Source organism: Bufo gargarizans, chromosome 1 (assembly GCF_014858855.1).
Source record: "Bufo gargarizans isolate SCDJY-AF-19 chromosome 1, ASM1485885v1, whole genome shotgun sequence".
NCBI lineage: Eukaryota > Metazoa > Chordata > Amphibia > Anura > Bufonidae > Bufo > Bufo gargarizans.
Genome location: NC_058080.1, coordinates 59,958,225 through 59,982,152, shown reverse-complemented (window position 1 = coordinate 59,982,152; position 23,928 = coordinate 59,958,225). Strand labels below are relative to the sequence as shown.

General features: G+C 43.0%; 1 protein-coding gene across 1 annotated transcript; it reads right to left on the bottom strand.

Moving 5' to 3' along the window:
- Nucleotides 1-1,339: 1,339 nt before the first annotated feature.
- On the bottom strand, nucleotides 1,340-23,042 carry LOC122924497 (vimentin-like). The gene is made up of 3 exons (XM_044275648.1): nucleotides 22,619-23,042; nucleotides 3,800-4,462; nucleotides 1,340-1,522 (listed from the first exon to the last, which is right to left on the bottom strand). Exons 1-3 carry the CDS (start codon nucleotides 23,040-23,042, stop codon nucleotides 1,503-1,505), a joined length of 1,107 nt encoding a protein of 368 aa, XP_044131583.1. The 3' UTR covers nucleotides 1,340-1,502.
- Between the last annotated feature and the right edge of the window lie 886 nt (nucleotides 23,043-23,928).

Sequence of the window (23,928 nt, the reverse complement as noted above, 5' to 3'; positions counted from 1 at the left end):
CAGCAGCAGTCACCCCCGCAAGCTGGACGGGCTTTTGCCAGCACAAGCGATTCATAGGAGTTGTGACCCATCACAACCCAATACGGTAAGCACAATCAGTGCATTGTTTGTTTTTAATACTATCATACGGTTCTACACACGAGGCGCTGCCTCCTGTCTCTCTACTTTTTTACTACTAGTTTTGATTATATTGTAGGGGCAACATCACGTGTGGTCTTCCTTTCAGGATTATATAGGGCTATGTCCTCCAACTTTCTAAATGTCACGGCTTCCAGGATTTTCTGTACATGAGAGAAAAGATAGCTAAAGATATTGAAATACGAGAGAAAATTCTGGAAGGATGGATTTAGGTCCATGCATGCGTAATTAATGAGATGGCGAGAGACCTTTTTCAAAATGATACACAATGCCATTTATGGCTTCAATCTCCCTGCCTCTCCCCAGTCTCCGAACCATATTACTATCCTAAATGCACGACCCAAGCTACTGAACTTATGGCATGAGCGTTGGACTTGCCCTAAGGTTATAGTTTTCTTGAAGGACTTGATAAAATAAATGCTGTCCCACTGGTTAGTATCTGTTATGTTGGAACCACAACCCCTCCTGTATCACTTTTTCCGCTTGCTGGGCTCGGCCAAATTTCCTTCTTTTCTATGCTCTGATTTACTGGTAGCTAATCGGGTATTGCTACAGGAGTAGTTGTCTCCAAAAATGTCTGGAATACAAGAGGTTGATTGACCTCTCAAAACTGTTTGGCTATGATCGGATTGAGGTAGGTAGACATACAGTGAGGAACATTCTGCCGCCAAGTTCTTCAGAAAATGGTGAACCTTTTTGACATCACACCTTTGCCCTCAAGAGATAGATGTTAACCCTTTCCGATACACCACATGGTATCTTCTTACCTCTGACGTGAAGGCTACTCTTGGGGCATTAAGTGGTGAGGTCATATTTTCCCTAGTTAAATGAAGTCGGAAGGTACGCCATTGTCATTCTTGAGGTCTCTCAGGATGACTCGTTTTCTAAATCATATTTAGAAAAATTCCCTTCCCCCCCCCCCTTTTTTTTCTTTCCTTTCCCCTCTCTATATTACCTGTATGCAGTAATGATGCAACAAGCTGTTTGATTCAATGGATCTTTGACCTTTCCAGAGTTGCTCTACAGACAATTATCGGGTTTCTGTTAAATACTGATGTTTTGTTCTCTCTTTGAAAATGTCTAATAAAAAGATATTTAAAAAATAATAATTCCACTGTTTTCCAGCTTTGCAAATTAGAATGTTTTATTTTAAAGTCAATTATCTGTTTCATACTCAACGCAGGGAAAAATAAATAAAATCTTCACTTTTCCCTTTAACACAGAGAAAACATGCATAATAGCGGCTGAAAGCAGCGAGATTACAGAGGTTAATACTGATCCAGTGCAAGACAGCAATGGGCCCGTTCCACCTGCCTGGTAGGCGGTATATCTTCATGCTGCCAGCTTCTGTGATCCTCTCCGTTCTATGATTTGTCACCTCGGGCTTGAAATAGATAAAGAAAATCTATGTTATATTCCAGAATAAAGATGCTGCCATTTTTATAGGGTGCCTCTAGTGTACATCTGTATTGGTAGTGTTTAGTGTTGAGCGAACTTGTTTTTTAAGTTCAGCTTCGGGTTATCGAAGAATCCCGTTATGGATTCTAAATTCCGTTATGGTCCATGGTAGCGGAATCCATAACTGGATTCTTCGATAACCCGAACTTTAGACGCCGAACTTCAAACACTAGTAGTGTTATTTCTTGCAGGGGCAATTTGAATTTAAAGTGAGGCCTGGTCCACATTTCATTGATTTTAAACCAAAACCAGGAATGCAGCCTCCATTGATAAGGTAGAATGGAAAGATCTGCACTTGTTCCATGTGTTGGACCCACACCTTGTTTTGGCTGAAAATCACTGACCAAACACCCAACCCAACCCAAACACCCAACCCAAACAAGTGTGTGAACTAGGCCTGAACCTGAGTTTTCAAAAAAATGTTACATAACTGCTGTGCTTCTTTGTACAATCATAACTAAAGGCACATGTCTGTTTTGGGCTTCCCTAATGTCTTTTTCGGCCGTATAATTCTTTGTTTCTGCTGCACAGCTAAATGCATTTCTCTCAGAAGCAGGAGGTGTTACCCTTCTTGGAAATCTGCCAGCACTTTACTGCTAACATCCTTTCCCTTACTTCCCATCTGGGGGGGGGGGGGGGGGGGGCGCATCTGTGTATTCCAAAGCAGTTCTTTTTATCAGGCTCAGGTTCTCGGCTAGCTCCCCCCATTTTTTTGTGAGCCGTCTTATGTGTGTCTGTTACTATGGACGGATCTTGCCTGACAAAAGGCAGTGTATGATTCAAAGGCAATGTCTACTCTTAAGTTCTGTCATGACCTGGTTTAGTCAAAATTGGAAGGGAGGGGGAAACCAGGGCTGTACCCAACCTGATTATAGTTCATTATTCCAGTGTGCCTCCAGCTGTTGCAAAACTACAACTCCCAGCATGCCTGGACAGCCTTTGCCTGTGTGGGCATGCTGGGAGTTGTAGTTTTGCAACAGCTGGAGACACACTGGTTGGGAAACACTGCATTATTCTACAGGGTTGACACTATCCGTAGTAATTAATATGGCCGCATGACCTAGACACCAAACACCCTCTGCATGGTTCTACTTAACCCATACAGATTGAGTGAATACTGACCAACCCCAAGGAAATTCAGTGAAATCCATTGAGCATTTAAGGGGACATTTATTAAAACCAGCGTTTTACACTCCAGTCTTAATAAATGAGATGCACGTCTCTTCAGGTCAGTGCACCCAAACGGAGATCTGCACCAGCAAGGTAGCTTTCCACGATAACCAGTTTCCTGGAATAGATTATAATGCATGTGACAGGATAGCTATGCCAGCCCTGCACTGCCCGATACTTTGAAAAGTAGTGAGCTGAGCTGTCCTGGTAAGTCCCCAAAAGAAATTAAAAAATTTGAACAAGTAACAGGTATGCCAAACTTTGCAACTTTTTTACATCAATTTTTGGGCATAAACTGGGTAACAAATGTCCCCCTTAGTGTATATAAAGATGCTTGACATGAGGGCAGATGAAGCAGTCAAAAAATAGTGGTCAGAAGGTAGAATTACAGAATGATTTACTTGCTCCTGGGTTAATTGAGCGTATTCTGTCCCTGAAATATGCTCCGTGAATGATGTACAAAGCTGTGTGTTGCTGCCTGACCTTGGCTATACTGAACTGTGCTTACATAATGCCATCATTGCAGCTGTGGTCAGATAGGGACATACAGCCTTATAAATCATTATCATAGGAGCAGAATTCAGCCCGGGAAATCCCTCTGACACGGAGCGGAGCTGCAATACCTGATAGACCCTATGGACAGGTGTGCTGTTTCTGTAAGAAAGAAGCCATGTCTTTCTAATCTTAAACCCCTTTAATATTAGCCTACTTTGTACCATTTTAGATTTTGTTTAGGGCTCATGCACACAAACGTTATTTGGTTCCGCATCCAAGGCTTAGATGCGGACCCATTCACTTCAGTGGGGCCGCAAGAAAGATGCGGACAGCACGATGTGTGCTGTCCTCCTCCATTGCCACGTTCCGTGAGGCTGCAAAAAAAAAGAACATGTTCTATTCTTGTCCGTTTTGCAGACAAGAATAGGCATTTCTATTATGAGCAACCGATTCCGTTCCGCAAATTGTGGAATGAACTCGGGCGGCGTTCGTGTGCATGGGCCCTTACTGTGATGTGAGATGCAGACTTGTCTGATACCTTCATTTTCTTTCATACCAAGCCTTTCCTCTTCTCCTTCCAGCAATGTCCTGTAGACTGCAATCTCTGCATCTAGCTTGAGCTTGATGTTCAGCAGGTCTTGGTAATCCTGCAGATATCGTGCCAAATCTGCTTTTGTTGTTAGGAGGCGATCTTCTAGTTGAGCAATGATATCCTGAAGAGCAGCGACCTCTTCCAGGTGCTTTTCCTGCATATTTGCCAACTGATTCTCCAAGGCTTCATTTCGGGCCCTCAAGCCATCGATCTGGCTCTGCAGGTCAGACACCTGGGAGCTATATCTAGTGATGTTTTCCCTGATGTGCCTGATCTTCTCTTCGTTCTTGGCCACCTGTCCTTTCACTGTATTGAGCTTTGTCTTGTACCACTTCTCAGCCTCTTGAATGTTTTTGGTGGCAGCTTGTTCAATCTGAACCCGCAAGGCTCTTAATGCGGCTAGAAGGTCAGGTCGAGAACTTTCAATCTCCACGTTCACCTTCGACTCTTCTATTTGCTTCAGTAAGTCGGCCACTTCTTCATCATGGAGCTTCTTGAGGAACTCAATCTCATTCACCAACTGCTCCACTCTTCTCTCCAGCTCCAACTTCTGCACGGTAGCATCGTCCACATCTTGCTGAAACTCTCTTAATGTTCTCACTGCCTCCTCTGCCAAAAGAAAAATGCACATTTAATTGCAAAATCTTTCTATGAATTATTGACAGATGATAGGGCCATTAGGGTACTTTCACATGTGCAGGGGATCAGGCAGACTGTCAGACTTTGCCGGATCTGGCACTGTCAGATTCTACAGTTCACTTCTGGATCCCCATTTATAATGGGGTCTGGCGGACCATGTTCCGGTCACTTTCTGGCCAGACTGTCGCATGTGTCTTTTGTCTGGCATTTGTGCCAGATGCAAACCTACCCTAATACATGCCATACTTGCCAATTCTCCTGGAACATATGGAAAGCTCCCAGAGAAAGAAGCGAGCTCCATGACTTCTGAAAGAGTTGGCGAATCTCCCAAGTGCTGCAGAGGCCTCTTGGCATCTCCCAGAAAGCAGTGGTACCAGGATGCTGCATTTTTACACTCAGCTCTAGTGTCCAAAGACACACTCGGTAAGTGGAGTAATGCGGTGGTGCCTGTTCAGGTTTATGCTCTCTAAATATTAGACTTTGTAAACCTGCCTGACCCAGTGCACACAAAAATATTCTACCTTAGAAGAAATGCAGGGTTGATAAAAAAAAAATGGCTGCTCAACTTTACACATACAAACAATAAAGCTGAGAAATGGGGATCATTCTAAATTAAAGTGGTATTATACCTACTATAAATGGAAAAATGGAAGCTCTTTGCGCATATTTTGATCAAACTTGTGTAGTATATATTGAGGGTAGCACCTCTTTTAGACTGAGCAACGCCCATCTGCCTGGGGCTTCTGAGCAGAGTACAAATGTAGCTGGTTCCTGCACTGCCCTGAAAATGTAGGCTTAGATAAGTCCAAGAGAGGCGGTATATTAGTAATAGGGACCCGTCTGCAGAAGCCACCTTGACGCCTGGTAGATGGGCCCGACACAAGTTTGATCAAAATGTGCGCAAAGAGCTTCCATTTTTCCATTTATAGTAGGTATAATACCACTTTAATTTAGAATGATCCCCATTTCTCAGCTTTATTGTTTGTATGTGTAAAGTTGTGCAGCAGCCATTTTTTTTATCAACCATGTTTGCTTTATGGATATGCACCTGTGACTATGAATGTGCTAGTCTAAATTTCTTGTAGTATTAGAAGAAATGCAGTTAGAGGCCCTTTGTACCCCCATGATAGCCTAATTACAATTAAAGGGGTCTTCCCATATCAGACAATGGGGGCATATTGCTAGGATATGCCCCCATTGTCTGATAGGTGTGGGTCCCACCTCTGGGGTGCGCTCCAGTTCACTAGATCGCTAAGGTTACTTTCACACTTGCGGCAGTGTGATCCGGCACAGACAAAAAAGAGTGGTAGGACAGCACCACTTACTTGAATTCATTCAAGAGGCTTTGCGGCGGTGCTCGTGACGTCAGGTCCCGGCCTCATGGACCCCACAAATACCAGAAAAAACTAAGAAGGTCACGGCACTCCAAAGGCTATTCAGTGTTTTTATTACACCACAAAATCAGCAGCAACGTTTCGACAATAGTCTTTTTCAAGCTACAAGCATGTTCACAAATGACTCACAATATATAAGGGTACTAATTCATACCAATTACCCAGTGAATGTGCATTAACACAAATCCCACCCCTTCTCAGGTACATACAATCATATAACTAATTAATCAACCATCGTGTGTATTTAATATGAGGCTTACCAAGCGTTCACATGTGTGGCTGTCACTGTGTAATGCATCCATGGCGAGCGGCGTCTTCCGCATACGAATGCGCCTGCGCGAACATCCTAACGGGATTCACATACATCTCAACGTCATCTAGGCAGTCACATGACCATTGACGCTGTTCTCGGTCATCTGACTGGTGACGTGTCTAAGCGTCTACTCGCTGTCATAGTAACCACAGGTCCTATAAGGGAAAACCTTCCTATCCTGTAGATTCCTTCGTTGGATATTATTTTTAATACACACTGAGGATTACACAGACGCCGGTCACCATGGGCGCAACATCAGAGAGACAGCCTTATTAAACAACAATAGAAAATGAACAAACACAAAAACAGCGACGAGAGAACCGATCTCAGCAGGCCATCTATAAGACCTCAGTCATAGCTAAATTGCGGTTCAATACACCAACTGTAAATATGTCAGGCGGAGACACATGATCTCACACATAAATATGATCACATAAAAGGGATCAAAAAAAGGAATCAACATGAGATCCCATTGGAGAAATTTCAGAAAAGATCCTACTAGTAAAACAACACAGGGCTGTGCAAATAGTGTGGTCCTCCCAATATTCATTTAATTGGAAAAATATTATTCAAGAGTGGCAAGTGTAACATAAAGGTTGAGATCCCGTGCTATACACGGTGCTAAGTAATCAGACCCACCCGAGTGCTGATAGCCAGGGGTGTAGCAGTACGATATGCTCAAAATCATACTGTCCACTGTTGTTGGACAAGGAGTACTAGGGCCACAACCATCGTCCCCCCTCTATCAAAAGAGGGACCACCGATGTGTGCCCCCGCATGGTCTGGGCCCCACCGTCAGGTGGACCCCTACCATGCTTACCCCCAAGGTCTCCTACACAGATCTAAGAACTCCAATAAAAAACAACCTATGTCACCAGCCATCCAGATTCTTCTGTCTGCATGAAATAGCCTCCGAGATGGATAATGTAGGATCTAGTCAAATTGTCAGTTTAATGAATAATGTGTCTCCGCCACACATAATCAGTTAGTGGAACCCAATGCACAACACGTGCAATAATATAATAACCTGCTGGATGGCTCCCAGGTCACTGTTCCCATCCTTCACGCACATCCCGCGTGGATGCCTCATCTATTAGTGAAAAACACAAAAATACAACAAGAAGAAAAAAATATAAAATGTATAATCTCGATTATATATCGGGTACTATTACTTATTACATATAAAAACCCTTTCTTTTCACATCCTGTTAGACGACTCAGAAGAGAGAACCCACCTTGAACTCCCGATTGAGTCCCTTGGGCTCAATGGTGTCCAACTCAAAGATCCATCTGAGTTCCAGACGTTTCAATAGTCGTTCCCGATCGCCCCCTCTCTGAGGCACGGGAACGCCATCAATAACCCTAAACCTCAACTGTGCAACGGTGTGCTTGAATCTGTAAAAATGTTCTGGGACCGGGAGTTCACTCTCCAGATTTCCAGACGTGCTCTCCATTTTCGTAAACAGTTTCCGAATGGAATACCTGTGTTGGTTAATTCTCAATTTGCAGGCCTGTGTGGTCTCACCCACATAGATGAGACCACACGGGCACTGCAATGTATAGATCACAAATTCAGAAGAGCACGTGTAGAAACCCTTTATATCATACCTCTTCCCACTATGTGGATGGAAAAAGGTTTGTCCCTTCTGTACATTATTGCAATTGCAACAGTTGAGGCAGGGATAGCATCCCTTTCTGGAGAGGCGTGACTTGTCAGGCCTCTGCAGAAAGGAATGCACCAACTGATCTCCAAGATTTTTAGACCTTCTGTAGGACACAAGCGGTGGTGTCTGAAACTCGGCAATGTCTGGGAAAGAACGTGTCAGGATCGACCAATTTCGTCTGAGCGAATCCGTTATTTGTTTGCTCAAAACCGAATGTGTGGACACAAAGGGTTTTCCCTTATAGGACCTGTGGTTACTATGACAGCGAGTAGACGCTTAGACACGTCACCAGTCAGATGACCGAGAACAGCGTCAATGGTCATGTGACTGCCTAGATGACGTTGAGATGTATGTGAATCCCGTTAGGATGTTCGCGCAGGCGCATTCGTATGCGGAAGACGCCGCTCGCCATGGATGCATTACACAGTGACAGCCACACATGTGAACGCTTGGTAAGCCTCATATTAAATACACACGATGGTTGATTAATTAGTTATATGATTGTATGTACCTGAGAAGGGGTGGGATTTGTGTTAATGCACATTCACTGGGTAATTGGTATGAATTAGTACCCTTATATATTGTGAGTCATTTGTGAACATGCTTGTAGCTTGAAAAAGACTATTGTCGAAACGTTGCTGCTGATTTTGTGGTGTAATAAAAACACTGAATAGCCTTTGGAGTGCCGTGACCTTCTTCGTTTTTTCTGGTATTTGTGGGGTCCATGAGGCCGGGACCTGACGTCACGAGCACCGCCGCAAAGCCTCTTGAATGAATTCAAGTAAGTGGTGCTGTCCTACCACTCTTTTTTGTCTGATCCGTTTGGGCCTGAGGACTTGCACACTGTCCATGGATTGAAAACAACTAGTTTTTTCGTGTTTTTTTCATGGATTTGAGCGGCATAAGCATAATGGCTACACCACACAGCTCTGTTTATTCAAGTGATCAAATCAATCACATCCTGAGTGGCGACGAGGGTGAGGGAGCCTTCCTGAACAAACCGACTGCTGATTCCATCAAGCGCAGGTTGGTGAATGAGAGAAAACAACTTATTAATTCGGAATTACATCTCCTAACCCTAAGAGAATACTACAGGGTTAGTCGCATACCTCGGGGTCTGAGGACTCACCTCAGACCAATTTTGTTTCCTGAGAATCAAGAATTCCTAAATAAATTCATGGAAATTGCGAATCGGTTCTCCATGGACATTATGTTATTGAACATGGAGTTCCTACAGAAGGACACAATAAAAATTAATACAAGGGTGCAGGAGCACGAGGAGCGACTGAAATCAATCACCAGCGCACAGGAATACGACAAATTCCTTGACCAAATCAAAGGAGATCTTCATAAATACCGCCTTAATATTGAGGAGACTAAAAGGCAGAAGTGGTCTAGAGATGAGGAGGATTACACCAAGGGAAACATCTATAAAAGAATACAACCAGAGGTCAATAAATTCAGGTCACAGAAAAAACGCAGATTCCAGAGATCAAGGGGACGTCGTACAGACTTCACGGATACGGACTCCTCCACTGAGGGCATCAATGGGACTGATTTTTTAGGATCGGGACCCCTAAGGGACACAGGGGAAGACGTAGGGGAGGACGCAAACATCACCAGCATAGAAGGAACAACCAGGAATATCCGCTCAACACGGTCAGCCAAACCACCGGTGGGAACCAAAACACCTGTGTCACAGCAGGGGAGAAGAGGTGCACAGAAGTCGGCACAATGAATGGGACTCAATTGGTGGTAAATATTTCCTCTTATGACCTCACTGATGTGGAATTAAGAGTATTGAATAAGGGATTGTCTTTTTGCCCTACATCCACGGTTGACTGGTTCCAAAATGAAATTGATTTGTTACATTTCTTTAGGCGGATTAAGTTAAAAGTTTTTTTCAATGGTCAGACTCAAAGACCCAGGGAGGGACCTCCTCCCGGGGCCTCTGATGACACTGAGCACAGTATTTTAAAATTGACTGATTTGGGGCTACACATTAAGAGTGATTTCCAACCCCCGATATACCACAAAGCAATAGACACTTTTATATCCTTGGTCCGGTCGGATGTCACTAGATTGAGACAACAGAATGATGGTGTCTCCGGTTCTAACCTGACCAAGGATGAAAAAGTTGCATTGACCTCCCTTGGTCGGCGTAAAGAGCTTACGATTAAGGCAGCCGACAAGGGAGGGGCAATTGTGGTTATGAATACTACACAATATGTCAGTGAAATTGAAAAACAACTGCAAGACACAGAAGTGTATAGACAAGTCAATGAAGATCCGAAATTCGGTGTGATGAAGAAAATAAAAATACTGGTAGATAATGCTTATGCTAATAACATCATAGATGTAAAACTCCATAGCTATCTGATAGAGAAACATCCAGTGACGCCCACCCTATATGTCTTACCGAAGATACACAAAGATCTACACAACCCGCCAGGACGTCCCATAGTGGCGGGCATAGATTCCGTCTTTGCCCCTGCGGCTGTGTTCATCGACAAAGTGTTGAGGTCTGCGGCAACGGGGGCGAAGTCATATGTGAGGGATACGACTGAATTCCTCAACAGGATCCAACAGTTAACGTTCGGTGCGGGTGATAGACTGGTGTCCTTTGACGTCACCAGTCTATATACCTGCATTGAACATGAAAAAGGCTTGGAAGCGGTGCAGTGGGCCTTGCAACAAACTGACCATCCCGCTACAGTATGTGAATTTGTCAGCTCACTGTTGGAGATCCTGCTGACGAGTAACTATTTTAGCTTTGACGAAAAGTTTTATATCCAAAATCGTGGGACTGCCATGGGGTCTAATATGGCCCCGACATATGCCAACATCTATATGACATATGTGGAGGAGTCGTTTATATACCCATCCACCCTGTTCCAATTTGTGTCCGGGTGGATGAGGTATATAGACGACATCTTCCTCATATGGTCAGGGACTGATGTGGAGTTAGGAGAGTTTCATGACTTAATCAATAGTGTCCATACACAACTGAAGTTCACTAGGGTGGATTCGTTGCACTCCATACAATTTCTAGACACATCAGTCTATGTGGCTGAAAGCGGTCTTCAAACAGACATTTTTGTCAAACCAACGGATCGAAATAGTATGTTACGCTTCGACAGCGCCCACCCTAAGAACATGCTGAGTTCTCTTCCATATAGTCAACTTCTAAGGGTGAGACGCATCATCTCAGATGATAAAAAAATGGATGAGGGATTGCAGGCAATGAGCTCTAAGTTCATAGCCAGAAGGTATCCCAAAAAGTTGGTTCAGAGACATCTTGACAAAGTCAGACAACATACAAGGACGCATTTGTTGACCTCGACTAGAATTAAAACTGAGAATAAGAGATTACCCTTTGTGTCCACACATTCGGTTTTGAGCAAACAAATAACGGATTCGCTCAGACGAAATTGGTCGATCCTGACACGTTCTTTCCCAGACATTGCCGAGTTTCAGACACCACCGCTTGTGTCCTACAGAAGGTCTAAAAATCTTGGAGATCAGTTGGTGCATTCCTTTCTGCAGAGGCCTGACAAGTCACGCCTCTCCAGAAAGGGATGCTATCCCTGCCTCAACTGTTGCAATTGCAATAATGTACAGAAGGGACAAACCTTTTTCCATCCACATAGTGGGAAGAGGTATGATATAAAGGGTTTCTACACGTGCTCTTCTGAATTTGTGATCTATACATTGCAGTGCCCGTGTGGTCTCATCTATGTGGGTGAGACCACACAGGCCTGCAAATTGAGAATTAACCAACACAGGTATTCCATTCGGAAACTGTTTACGAAAATGGAGAGCACGTCTGGAAATCTGGAGAGTGAACTCCCGGTCCCAGAACATTTTTACAGATTCAAGCACACCGTTGCACAGTTGAGGTTTAGGGTTATTGATGGCGTTCCCGTGCCTCAGAGAGGGGGCGATCGGGAACGACTATTGAAACGTCTGGAACTCAGATGGATCTTTGAGTTGGACACCATTGAGCCCAAGGGACTCAATCGGGAGTTCAAGGTGGGTTCTCTCTTCTGAGTCGTCTAACAGGATGTGAAAAGAAAGGGTTTTTATATGTAATAAGTAATAGTACCCGATATATAATCGAGATTATACATTTTATATTTTTTTCTTCTTGTTGTATTTTTGTGTTTTTCACTAATAGATGAGGCATCCACGCGGGATGTGCGTGAAGGATGGGAACAGTGACCTGGGAGCCATCCAGCAGGTTATTATATTATTGCACGTGTTGTGCATTGGGTTCCACTAACTGATTATGTGTGGCGGAGACACATTATTCATTAAACTGACAATTTGACTAGATCCTACATTATCCATCTCGGAGGCTATTTCATGCAGACAGAAGAATCTGGATGGCTGGTGACATAGGTTGTTTTTTATTGGAGTTCTTAGATCTGTGTAGGAGACCTTGGGGGTAAGCATGGTAGGGGTCCACCTGACGGTGGGGCCCAGACCATGCGGGGGCACACATCGGTGGTCCCTCTTTTGATAGAGGGGGGACGATGGTTGTGGCCCTAGTACTCCTTGTCCAACAACAGTGGACAGTATGATTTTGAGCATATCGTACTGCTACACCCCTGGCTATCAGCACTCGGGTGGGTCTGATTACTTAGCACCGTGTATAGCACGGGATCTCAACCTTTATGTTACACTTGCCACTCTTGAATAATATTTTTCCAATTAAATGAATATTGGGAGGACCACACTATTTGCACAGCCCTGTGTTGTTTTACTAGTAGGATCTTTTCTGAAATTTCTCCAATGGGATCTCATGTTGATTCCTTTTTTTGATCCCTTTTATGTGATCATATTTATGTGTGAGATCATGTGTCTCCGCCTGACATATTTACAGTTGGTGTATTGAACCGCAATTTAGCTATGACTGAGGTCTTATAGATGGCCTGCTGAGATCGGTTCTCTCGTCGCTGTTTTTGTGTTTGTTCATTTTCTATTGTTGTTTAATAAGGCTGTCTCTCTGATGTTGCGCCCATGGTGACCGGCGTCTGTGTAATCCTCAGTGTGTATTAAAAATAATATCCAACGAAGGAATCTACAGGATAGGAAGGTTTTCCCTTATAGGACCTGTGGTTACTATGACAGCGAGTAGACGCTTAGACACGTCACCAGTCAGATGACCGAGAACAGCGTCAATGGTCATGTGACTGCCTAGATGACGTTGAGATGTATGTGAATCCCGTTAGGATGTTCGCGCAGGCGCATTCGTATGCGGAAGACGCCGCTCGCCATGGATGCATTACACAGTGACAGCCACACATGTGAACGCTTGGTAAGCCTCATATTAAATACACACGATGGTTGATTAATTAGTTATATGATTGTATGTACCTGAGAAGGGGTGGGATTTGTGTTAATGCACATTCACTGGGTAATTGGTATGAATTAGTACCCTTATATATTGTGAGTCATTTGTGAACATGCTTGTAGCTTGAAAAAGACTATTGTCGAAACGTTGCTGCTGATTTTGTGGTGTAATAAAAACACTGAATAGCCTTTGGAGTGCCGTGACCTTCTTCGTTTTTTCTAGTGTGATCCGGCAAGCATTTCCGTCGTCGGAACTGCCTGCCGGATCCGCCGATCTGGATTTGACTGAAAGCATTTGTGAGACGGATCCGTATGCGGATCCGTCTCACAAATGCACTGCAAGAACGGATCCATCTCTCCGCTTGTCATGCGGACAGACGGATCCGTCTTGTATCTTTTTTCAAATTTTTACCGGTCTGCGCATGCGCAGACCAGAAGGACGGAACCGGCATTCCGGTATTTTGAATGCCGGGTCCGGCACTAATATATTCCTATGGGGAAAAATGCTGGATCCGGCATTCAGGCAAGTCTTCAGTTTTTTTTCGCCGGAGATAAAACCGTAGCATGCTACGGTTTTCTCTTTTGCCTCATCAGTCAAAATGACTGAACTGAAGACATCCTGATGCATCCTGAACGGATAGTGGTGGCCTGACTCTGGAAGACCGATTGCATACATTTCGCCAACGGCATCTGATCAGTCCAGAAGCAGGAGCCGAGCACTCATGTAACAGCGTCCCTAGCTGAGATCAGGTTTTAAGCAGGCTTTGGCATCTATTAGTGCAATATACCAATACAGGTCACTAGGTGGCAGCACTGCATTGAAAATGAAGTGTTGAATGATCGCTGCATAGCCATCAATGAATACAATAGACAAATTAATGATTGCCAGTTCTAAAAAATAAAAAAAATCTTTAAAAATGTATATGTATAAAAAAATAATATTATAATATATATATACAGTACAGACCAAAAGTTTGGACACACCTTCTCTTTCAAAGAGTTTTCTTTATTTTCATGACTATGAAAATTGTAGATTCACACTGAAGGCATCAAAACTATGAATTAACACATGTGGAATTATATACATAACAAAAAGTGTGAAACAACTGAAAATATGTCATATTCTAGGTTCTTCAAAGTAGCCACCTTTTGCTTTGATTACTGCTTTGCACACTCTCGGCATTCTCTTGATGAGCCTCAAGAGGTAGTCACCTGAAATGGTTTTCACTTCACAGGTGTGCCCTGTCAGGTTTAATAAGTGGGATTTCTTGCCTTATAAATGGGGTTGGGACCATCAGTTGCCTTGTGGAGAAGTCAGGTGGATACACAGCTGTCACTGTGTAATGCATCCATGGCTGCCTAGATGACGTTGAGATGTATGTGAATCCCGTTAGGATGTTCGCGCAGGCGCATTCGTATGCGGAAGACGCCGCTCGCCATGGATGCATTACACAGTGACAGCCACACATGTGAACGCTTGGTAAGCCTCATATTAAATACACACGATGGTTGATTAATTAGTTATATGATTGTATGTACGTGAGAAGGGGTGGGATTTGTGTTAATGCACATTCACTGGGTAATTGGTATGAATTAGTACCCTTATATATTGTGAGTCATTTGTGAACATGCTTGTAGCTTGAAAAAGACTATTGTCGAAACGTTGCTGCTGATTTTGTGGTGTAATAAAAACACTGAATAGCCTTTGGAGTGCCGTGACCTTCTTCGTTTTTTCTAGTGTGATCCGGCAAGCATTTCCGTCGTCGGAACTGCCTGCCGGATCCGCCGATCTGGATTTGACTGAAAGCATTTGTGAGACGGATCCGTATGCGGATCCGTCTCACAAATGCACTGCAAGAACGGATCCATCTCTCCGCTTGTCATGCGGACAGACGGATCCGTCTTGTATCTTTTTTCAAATTTTTACCGGTCTGCGCATGCGCAGACCAGAAGGACGGAACCGGCATTCCGGTATTTTGAATGCCGGGTCCGGCACTAATATATTCCTATGGGGAAAAATGCTGGATCCGGCATTCAGGCAAGTCTTCAGTTTTTTTTCGCCGGAGATAAAACCGTAGCATGCTACGGTTTTCTCTTTTGCCTCATCAGTCAAAATGACTGAACTGAAGACATCCTGATGCATCCTGAACGGATAGTGGTGGCCTGACTCTGGAAGACCGATTGCATACATTTCGCCAACGGCATCTGATCAGTCCAGAAGCAGGAGCCGAGCACTCATGTAACAGCGTCCCTAGCTGAGATCAGGTTTTAAGCAGGCTTTGGCATCTATTAGTGCAATATACCAATACAGGTCACTAGGTGGCAGCACTGCATTGAAAATGAAGTGTTGAATGATCGCTGCATAGCCATCAATGAATACAATAGACAAATTAATGATTGCCAGTTCTAAAAAATAAAAAAAATCTTTAAAAATGTATATGTATAAAAAAATAATATTATAATATATATATACAGTACAGACCAAAAGTTTGGACACACCTTCTCTTTCAAAGAGTTTTCTTTATTTTCATGACTATGAAAATTGTAGATTCACACTGAAGGCATCAAAACTATGAATTAACACATGTGGAATTATATACATAACAAAAAGTGTGAAACAACTGAAAATATGTCATATTCTAGGTTCTTCAAAGTAGCCACCTTTTGCTTTGATTACTGCTTTGCACACTCTCGGCATTCTCTTGATGAGCCTCAAGAGGTAGTCACCTGAAATGGTTTTCACTTCACAGGTGTGCCCTGTCAGGTTTAATAAGTGGGATTTCTTGCCTTATAAATGGGGTTGGGACCATCAGTTGCCTTGTGGAGAAGTCAGGTGGATACACAGCTGATAGTCCTACTGAATAGACTGTTAGAATTTGTATTATGGCAAGAAAAAGTAAAGAAAAACGAGTGGCCATCATTACTTTAAGAAATGAAGGTCAGTCAGTCTGAAAAATTGGGAAAACTTTGAAAGTGTTCCCAAGTGCAGTCACAAAAACCATCAAGCGCTACAAAGAAACTGGCTCACATGCGGACCGCCCCAGGAAAGGAAGACCAAGAGTCACCTCTGCTGCGGAGGATAAGTTCATCCGAGTCACCAGCCTCAGAAATCGCAGGTTAACAGCAGCTCAGATTAGAGACCAGGTCAATGCCACACAGAGTTCTAGCAGCAGACACATCTCTAGAACAACTGTTAAGAGGAGACTGTGTGAATCAGGTCTTCATGGTAGAATATCTGCTAGGAAACCACTGCTAAGGACAGGCAACAAGCAGAAGAGACTTGTTTGGGCTAAAGAACACAAGGAATGGACATTAGACCAGTGGAAATCTGTGCTTTGGTCTGATGAGTCCAAATTTGAGATCTTTGGTTCTAACCACCGTGTCTTCGTGCGACGCAGAAAAGGTGAACCAATGGACTCTACATGCCTGGTTCCCACCGTGAAGCATGGAGGAGGAGGTGTGATGGTGTGGGGGTGCTTTGCTGGTGACACTGTTGGGGATTTATTTAAAATTGAAGGCATACTGAACCAGCATGGCTACCACAGCATCTTGCAGCGGCATGCTATTCCAGCCGGTTTGCGTTGAATTGGACCATCATTTATTTTTCAACAGGACAATGACCCCAAACACACCTCCAGGCTGTGTAAGGGCTATTTGACCATGAAGGAGAGTGATGGGGTGCTGCGCCAGATGACCTGGCCTCCACAGTCACCGGACCTGTACCCAATCGAGATGGTTTGGGGTGAGCTGGACCGCAGAGTGAAGGCAAAAGGGCCAACAAGTGCTAAGCATCTCTGGGAACTCCTTCAAGACTGTAGGAAGACCATTTCAGGTGACTACCTCTTGAAGCTCATCAAGAGAATGCCAAGAGTGTGCAAAGCAGTAATCAAAGCAAAAGGTGGCTACTTTGAAGAACCTAGAATATGACATATTTTCAGTTGTTTCACACTTTTTTGTTATGTATATAATTCCACATGTGTTAATTCATAGTTTTGATGTCTTCAGTGTGAATCTACAATTTTCATAGTCATGAAAATAAAGAAAACTCTGAATGAGAAGGTGTGTCCAAACTTTTGGTCTGTACTGTATATAAAAGTGCAAATCACCCCCATTTCCCAAAATCAAAATACTTAACCAATAAAAAAAAATTTCGCCAGTACTAAAATATAGCAATATTAATCCCATACAGAGAATGGTGTAACGGAAAGAAATATAAAAACAGCCATTTTTTTTCATTACCACTTCCCAATTTTTTTTATAAAATAGTGATCAAAAAGTCACATACACTTCAATATGGTATCACTGAAAAGCAGAGATCTAACCTGCAAAAAAAAAAGAAGAGTCCTCACACAGCTAAAAAAAATTATAGGGTTCAGATTATGGTGATGGAAAAAAATATGTTTTTAAAGGTTTTACATTTTTTCAGTATTAAAACGCAAGAAAAACTATACAAGGTTGGTATCTCTGTAATTCTACTGACCTAGAAAATGAAGTTAACAGGTCAATTTTACCGTATAGTGAACGCCCCAAAAAAAATTGGGGCAGAATTGCGTTTTTTCCCCCAATTTCACCCCATTTAGAACTTTTAGAACTTTTAGAACTTTTTGCCTGATTCCCACTACATCGTATGTAATTAGAAAGTACAACTTGTCCTGCAAAAAAATAAGCCCTCATAAGGCTATGTGAACAGAAAATTCTAAAAGTTATGACTCTGGAAAGGCGGGGAGTTATAAAACGAAAACACAAAAACGGAAAATCTCCTCTAAGGTTTAAGGCATTGTATGTGGATTTACATAAGGTAAAGTTACTGTGATACTCAATGGGGTATCATGATGGACAATTGTAGCTCTGCTGCACATGCAGATCACAATATCAGACATGCAGTTCGAATTAACTTTTTCAGATTACGTGGTACTGAATGTACGACATTTCCAAGGACGATATGTTTTGAGTTGTTTTTCCACAGATTCGTCCCTCCCCGCAGTTTATACAGGCTACACGCGTTCAGTAAATGCATCAGGATTATTACATGTGTGACTCTATAGGAGACGGCCTGGAGCTGACGGCTTCATCATCTGTTCCTGACTAAACGCCGCTTGCTCCGACACCTGCATTGTACAGAATACACTTGTGGTAACCAACAGAAACCAATCATTTATCTGCTCCAGCGTACGCAGCCCTGATGAAAGATAATGTAAGATTAACTGTCGTTATCTCTTATATGTATTGCCAGCATTCTGAAATAAAAAATAAATAAAAAATCTGCCCCCCCCCATACACATTAAAGGGGTTGTCCGAGTTATGAAAACAAAAAATATAGCACTGTAAGTCTGATGGTCTGCAATATATAACTAACCTAACCAAGTTTTCGGCAAAAAAAAATATCTCTTTCCTCATTTCCCTGGTTCTTCTCTGGCCCTTTGTTTACCTGCAATAACAACAATTTCTGCCCCTCCCCCTGCTCTGCTAAGGGAGTGGATACAAGAGCTGCCCTGAGTGACATGTCTGCCTGCTGGGAGACTCAGCAGCATGTTGTATGTGTAGGACTACAAGTCCCAGCTGTATAATGACACTGCTGATACACACAGGATCTTCCCCCTACCTGTTCTTGTGCAATGCTCTGCAGAACTCCTCTGTCAGCTCCTGTGCACAGCATTTGTCTCCTCGCTGCCTGCAGCTACTCAGTAAAGTCTTCAGCCCTGAGTCTGTGCTCCTGAAGGGGTTAATAATCCGGGGCTAGAGAGCAGACAGCAGTGAAGGGGGGAGTGGCCAGCACAGTGACCTCTGTGTACAGACTCATATCTGATCTCTCAGGCTTGTGCACTAAACATCATCAGAGCAGGGAGAGAAGCTGACATCACAGGTCATGTGACCCTCAGTGAAATCTGAGAAAGCAGCAACTGGAGATAAAGTAAGTGAATTGTAAAGTCCCTACATTTGCCTAGTTAGAAACATACAAGGAACAAAAAAATAACTCGGACAACCCCTTTAATGTTCCTTCTTTGGAGCACTCACGGTATACTCATAAATGTTCACATAATGGCGCCCCATTAATTACTGTTAGAGATGAGCAAATTTCATCTATTAAAATTTGTTCACGCTTCGTTTACTGGTAAAAGGTGAATTGCGTTATGGATTCCGTTACCACAGACCATAACGCAATTCTATGATGGAATGCATAACGGAATGCTTTAAGAGACATTCCGTTATACATTCAGTCATAATAGAAGTCTATGGGCTGCAAAACGGATCGGTACCATTTCCGTTATGCAGGGGAGTCCTCTCCTGCATAACGGAAACGGGATGGATCCGTTTTGCAGCCCATACCCTTCTATTATGACGGAATGAATAATGGAATGCCTCTAAAGGCATTCCCTTATGCATTCCATCATAGAATTGCGTTATGGTCCGTGGTAACGGAATCCATAACGCAATTCACCTTTTACCAGTAAACAAAGCGTTACGAATTTCAAAATATAAAATTCGCTCATCTCTAATTACTATGGCTACTTTCACATCTGCGTTTTTAATTCCGCTATTGAGATCCGTCATTGGATCTCAATAGCAGAAGAAAACGCTCCAGTTTTGTCCCTATTCATTGTCAATGGGGACAAAACTGAACTGAACAAAACGGAATGCACCAAAATGCATTCCGTTCCATTTGGTTGCGTCTCCATCGTGGACATCGCAGCCTTTTTTTTCTGTCCGCGATGTGGTGCGGAGCAAGACGGATCCGCCATGACACACAATGTAAGTCAATGGGGACGGATCCGTCCCCTATTGACTTTCAATAGTGTTCATGACGGATCTATCATGGCTATAGAATCCGTTCATGACGGATGCATGCGGTTGTATTACTGTAAAGGAAGCGTTTTTGCAGACCCATGACGGATCCGCAAAAAACGCTAATGTGAAAGTAGCCTATATTACAAATCTTCTGTCCGGGTCTGTACAGTACAGCTCCCACAGACTGCCATGGGCCATAATGTATGCCCAGTTTTATACGTAGTCACAATGTACCAATTTGCAGGTACATTGGAGACATCAAGAAAAGCGTCAAGCATGGCAATGGAACTGTAGGGACTATGTGTGGCACCATGGATTGTCCATGGAAGAATCAGCCACTCTGCCCCATAAGTGCCAGCCAGAGCCACAGTCACCAAATGTCAGCGAAGTGGCAACCAGGGGTGCACCACCAATGAGGCCAGGTTAGGCAATCGCCTCAGGCAGCACCAGGTAGGGGCAAGTGGGGGGCAGCGGAAGGGCAATGGGCATTGTGGTAAAAGGGTTAGGTTAGGAAAATGGCATTGGGGCGGGGCGCCGTTTCAGTTTTCGCCTCAGGCAGCAGAAAGGCTAAGTGCACCCCTAGTAGCAACCCTAGTGGCATGCTGACCCCAATAATTGACACAATAGACTAGTGCTACGAGTCCATGCTTCCCAACTGCGTACCCCCACCGGGGTATGCATGCTTCCTTGTGATGACAACATCATTTCCCATACAGGTCTATGTATAGCTGTATCGTACTGGATTTTTACAAGGGCATCTACTTACCGTAAATACTGCCACTATTTTGCCGCAATTATGCAAATTGTGACCTAAAAAAATCCCTAAAAACATCTTGTGTACAAATATCCTTAGAAGAAGACTGAGGCCCATTTTTCTTTTGAGGAGGGAGTGTGGTGAGACATCTGGAGACAGCCCCTACATGGAGATAATGATTTGGAGTTTTCTGGTCTTTCATATATAAGACATCACAAGACGCACCATGTATAATGTAATTACCAGGCTCCTGACAACTAATAATCCATTCCTCCCTCTTAGTCCTTTAATAATTGGCCATGCATAGGCACGCCTGTGAACGCAGGTTTATAATGCTGATGGAAAACCCCAGAGTGATTTTTAAAATGTGAAAAAAAAACACCATGAAGAACTGATGAAGCCTGATTCATGATAAGGTTTCTCCGGGACACCCATTTATTGGGAATGCACTTGGCTTTTTTCCATTCCTCCCCAAAAACTGCAAATGAGAGAGCAATGTAGATCTACAGCCCAATCCACCAAGGGGTAACGTCAGGGCTGGTCTTTCCATTCATTGTGTGGTGTGACACCCCAGCAGCCAGACCAGGGCCCCTACCTACAATGTGCCGTTTATAATACTGGCGTATTGGTAGAGAGGCCTTTGGACCCCTTGGGAGCTGGACCAGGGTGCAACTGGTATCTCTCTACCCTGTATAGCTACACCTATAGATCTCATAAACATCTGACTAAAATCTGAAACAGGTTTAACCAATGAGAGTCTGAGAAAGGGCTCATGCACACACCCGTAGGCTATTTTGCAGCCCCCAAATTGTGGATCCGCAAAACGCGGATCCGCAAAACACAGATACTGGCCGTGTGTGTTCTGCATTTTGCAGAATGGAGAACAAAACGTCTTGGCCTCAATAGAACAGTCTTATCCATGTCCGTAATGTGGACAAGAATAGGACATGTATATTTTTGCGGGTGGCATGGAATGGACATACGGAAGAGGACAGCATACAGAGTGCTGTCCGCACCTTTTGCAGCCCCATTGAAGTAAAGGGGTCTGCATCCGACCTGCAAAAAATGAGGATTGGATGCGAACAAAAAGTATGTTTATGTGCATGAGCCCTAAGGGTGCATTGACACAGTTTTTTTATGTTTTTGTTGTTTTTTGTGCACTTTTTATGCATATGTTTGATGAAACTCTGTGGGAATTATTAAAAGTAGTACAATTTTTTTTTTTTTTTTAATGGTGCTTTTTTTTACTTGAGTTTTTTTTTTTCTAAAAAAATTCACAGAATAATTTTTTTGTCACATTTTCTGGCATTTTGTAGGATAGAGATCCATTGTTGTTTTTTTACCCTGCTTGAAAAACGTGACAACATGTGTTACAATTTTTATGTTATTTTTAATTACACTTTACAAAGGAACTGAGATTGTAGGGTGTCCGTACTTTCCTGAAGAAAAAAATGTCTTGTAATAAAAAAGCTTAGACCACACTATATATGGAGAAAACTCACAAAAAAGCAACAAAAATGTAAAAATAAATATACAATGCATAAAAATGCACAAAAACAAAAGCATACAAAAAAGTATGCTCACCCCTCAACAGAAATTTGCAGAATGCAATTCATAGTATGGAATTAATGAATTTATGAATGAACCCTGCATTTTGCCCTTGATAAAAGACCAATTGGTCAAAAAGTTGACAATCATTGACTTGTGCTTAAATAATATGACCACCCCTACCCTGTTCTCCTATATGGGAATGAATGGAAAACATTAAGTGATGCTGTAAAACATAATTTCCCCAAATTTCTGGACCTTAAAAGAGGTAATCTATGAGAAACCTGTGACAAAAGACCCCTGTACCCTTACCTCTGAAGGCCAACTCCTCATCACTTTTAGCATTCCAAATTTCAATTTCTTCCTCCAGGTTACCCCGCTCAATGTCGGCCGCCCCTTTTTCCTTGGTTAACTTCTCAATTAATTCCTTAAGTTCTTTGAACTGTTTCTCGTAGTCATCAGATATGCCTGGTCCCCTTTCCTTCAGACGTCTGGTCAGCTCCTCCACCTCATCAAGTAAAGCTTTGTTCTTCTGTTCCAATGATCGCACCTTGTCAATGTAGCCTGCAAATCGATTGTTCAGCTCCTGGAGCTCTTCCTTCTCATTAGGACGGTGGACGTAGACCTTGGTGGCGGCATCTTCCAATGTTCCTTGAAGCCCATCCCTTGCAGTATAGTTGGAGGCAACAGCAGAACCAACAGTCAGGGTCTTCTGAGAAAAAGAAGAGCTCTTCATTTTAAGTCTTGTCTTCAACCTTAGCTGTGGGAAGTAGGAGGACAATATCCCAGGACGAATTTATATATGGACTACTGGAATGTGACATATAGACTGCAACTGTATGTGTATAATGTATGGGCTAATTAACAGGATAGCTGATGCGTTGGCAGGGATGGAACTGCATTAAATCACATTCTCAAAGTTTTACATGCAAGTGCAACATAACTAATGTTATACAGCATAATGGGAGTGATATCACATCAACTGTAACACAACTGAAAAACATCTACGTACCAATAACCTTGGTGTTTCCCAACAATTTAAGGGTTAATCCGGAAAAATGTAGGGTTCTTCTTAAAGAGAAACAGAGTTTCACAAATTTGCTGAATTTCCCCCACACTTTTTCATCTGGCAGAATCTAGCAACAGCTTTTTTAGCCCTTGTCTTATATTTCTTGTCACGTACAGACTTGAGACTTTCGGGTGACATAAATGTGGATCTGTAGTGTGATGTGAAGATGGGATTCCCGACCACAGAAAAGGAGTTGTTGACAACTAAATAGGGGAGGATTTACCATAACCTTTGCGACAAAAAAAAGGCATCATAAAGTTGCAAATTTTTGCGCATCACTTGCTCTAAAATTTAGCAACTTTTTGGGCTTTTATATTGCTCAAGCCACTATATAGGTTGTTGGAACTTTGAGGGAGGCATGTAGTCTCCCGCAGTCGCACAGATTTAGGCCTCATGCACACGACCGTTCCGTTATTTGCGGTCCGCAAATTGAGGACTCGCAAAACACGGAAACCGCCCGTGTGCCTTCCGCAATTTGTAGAAATGCATATTCTTGTCTGCAAAATGGACAAGAATAGGACATGTTATATTTTTTTTGCGGGGCTACAGAACG

Coding starts and splice junctions, on each gene's coding strand:
- LOC122924497 (XM_044275648.1), bottom strand. CDS start 23,042: ATGAAGAGCTCTTCTTTTTCTCAGAAGACCCTGACTGTTGGTTCTGCT. Junction 4,463..22,618: donor TGAGGAGTTGGCCTTCAGAG/GTAAGGGTACAG, acceptor TTCTTTTGGCAG/AGGAGGCAGTGAGAACATTA. Junction 1,523..3,799: donor TGGTATGAAAGAAAATGAAG/GTATCAGACAAG, acceptor ATCTATTTCAAG/CCCGAGGTGACAAATCATAG.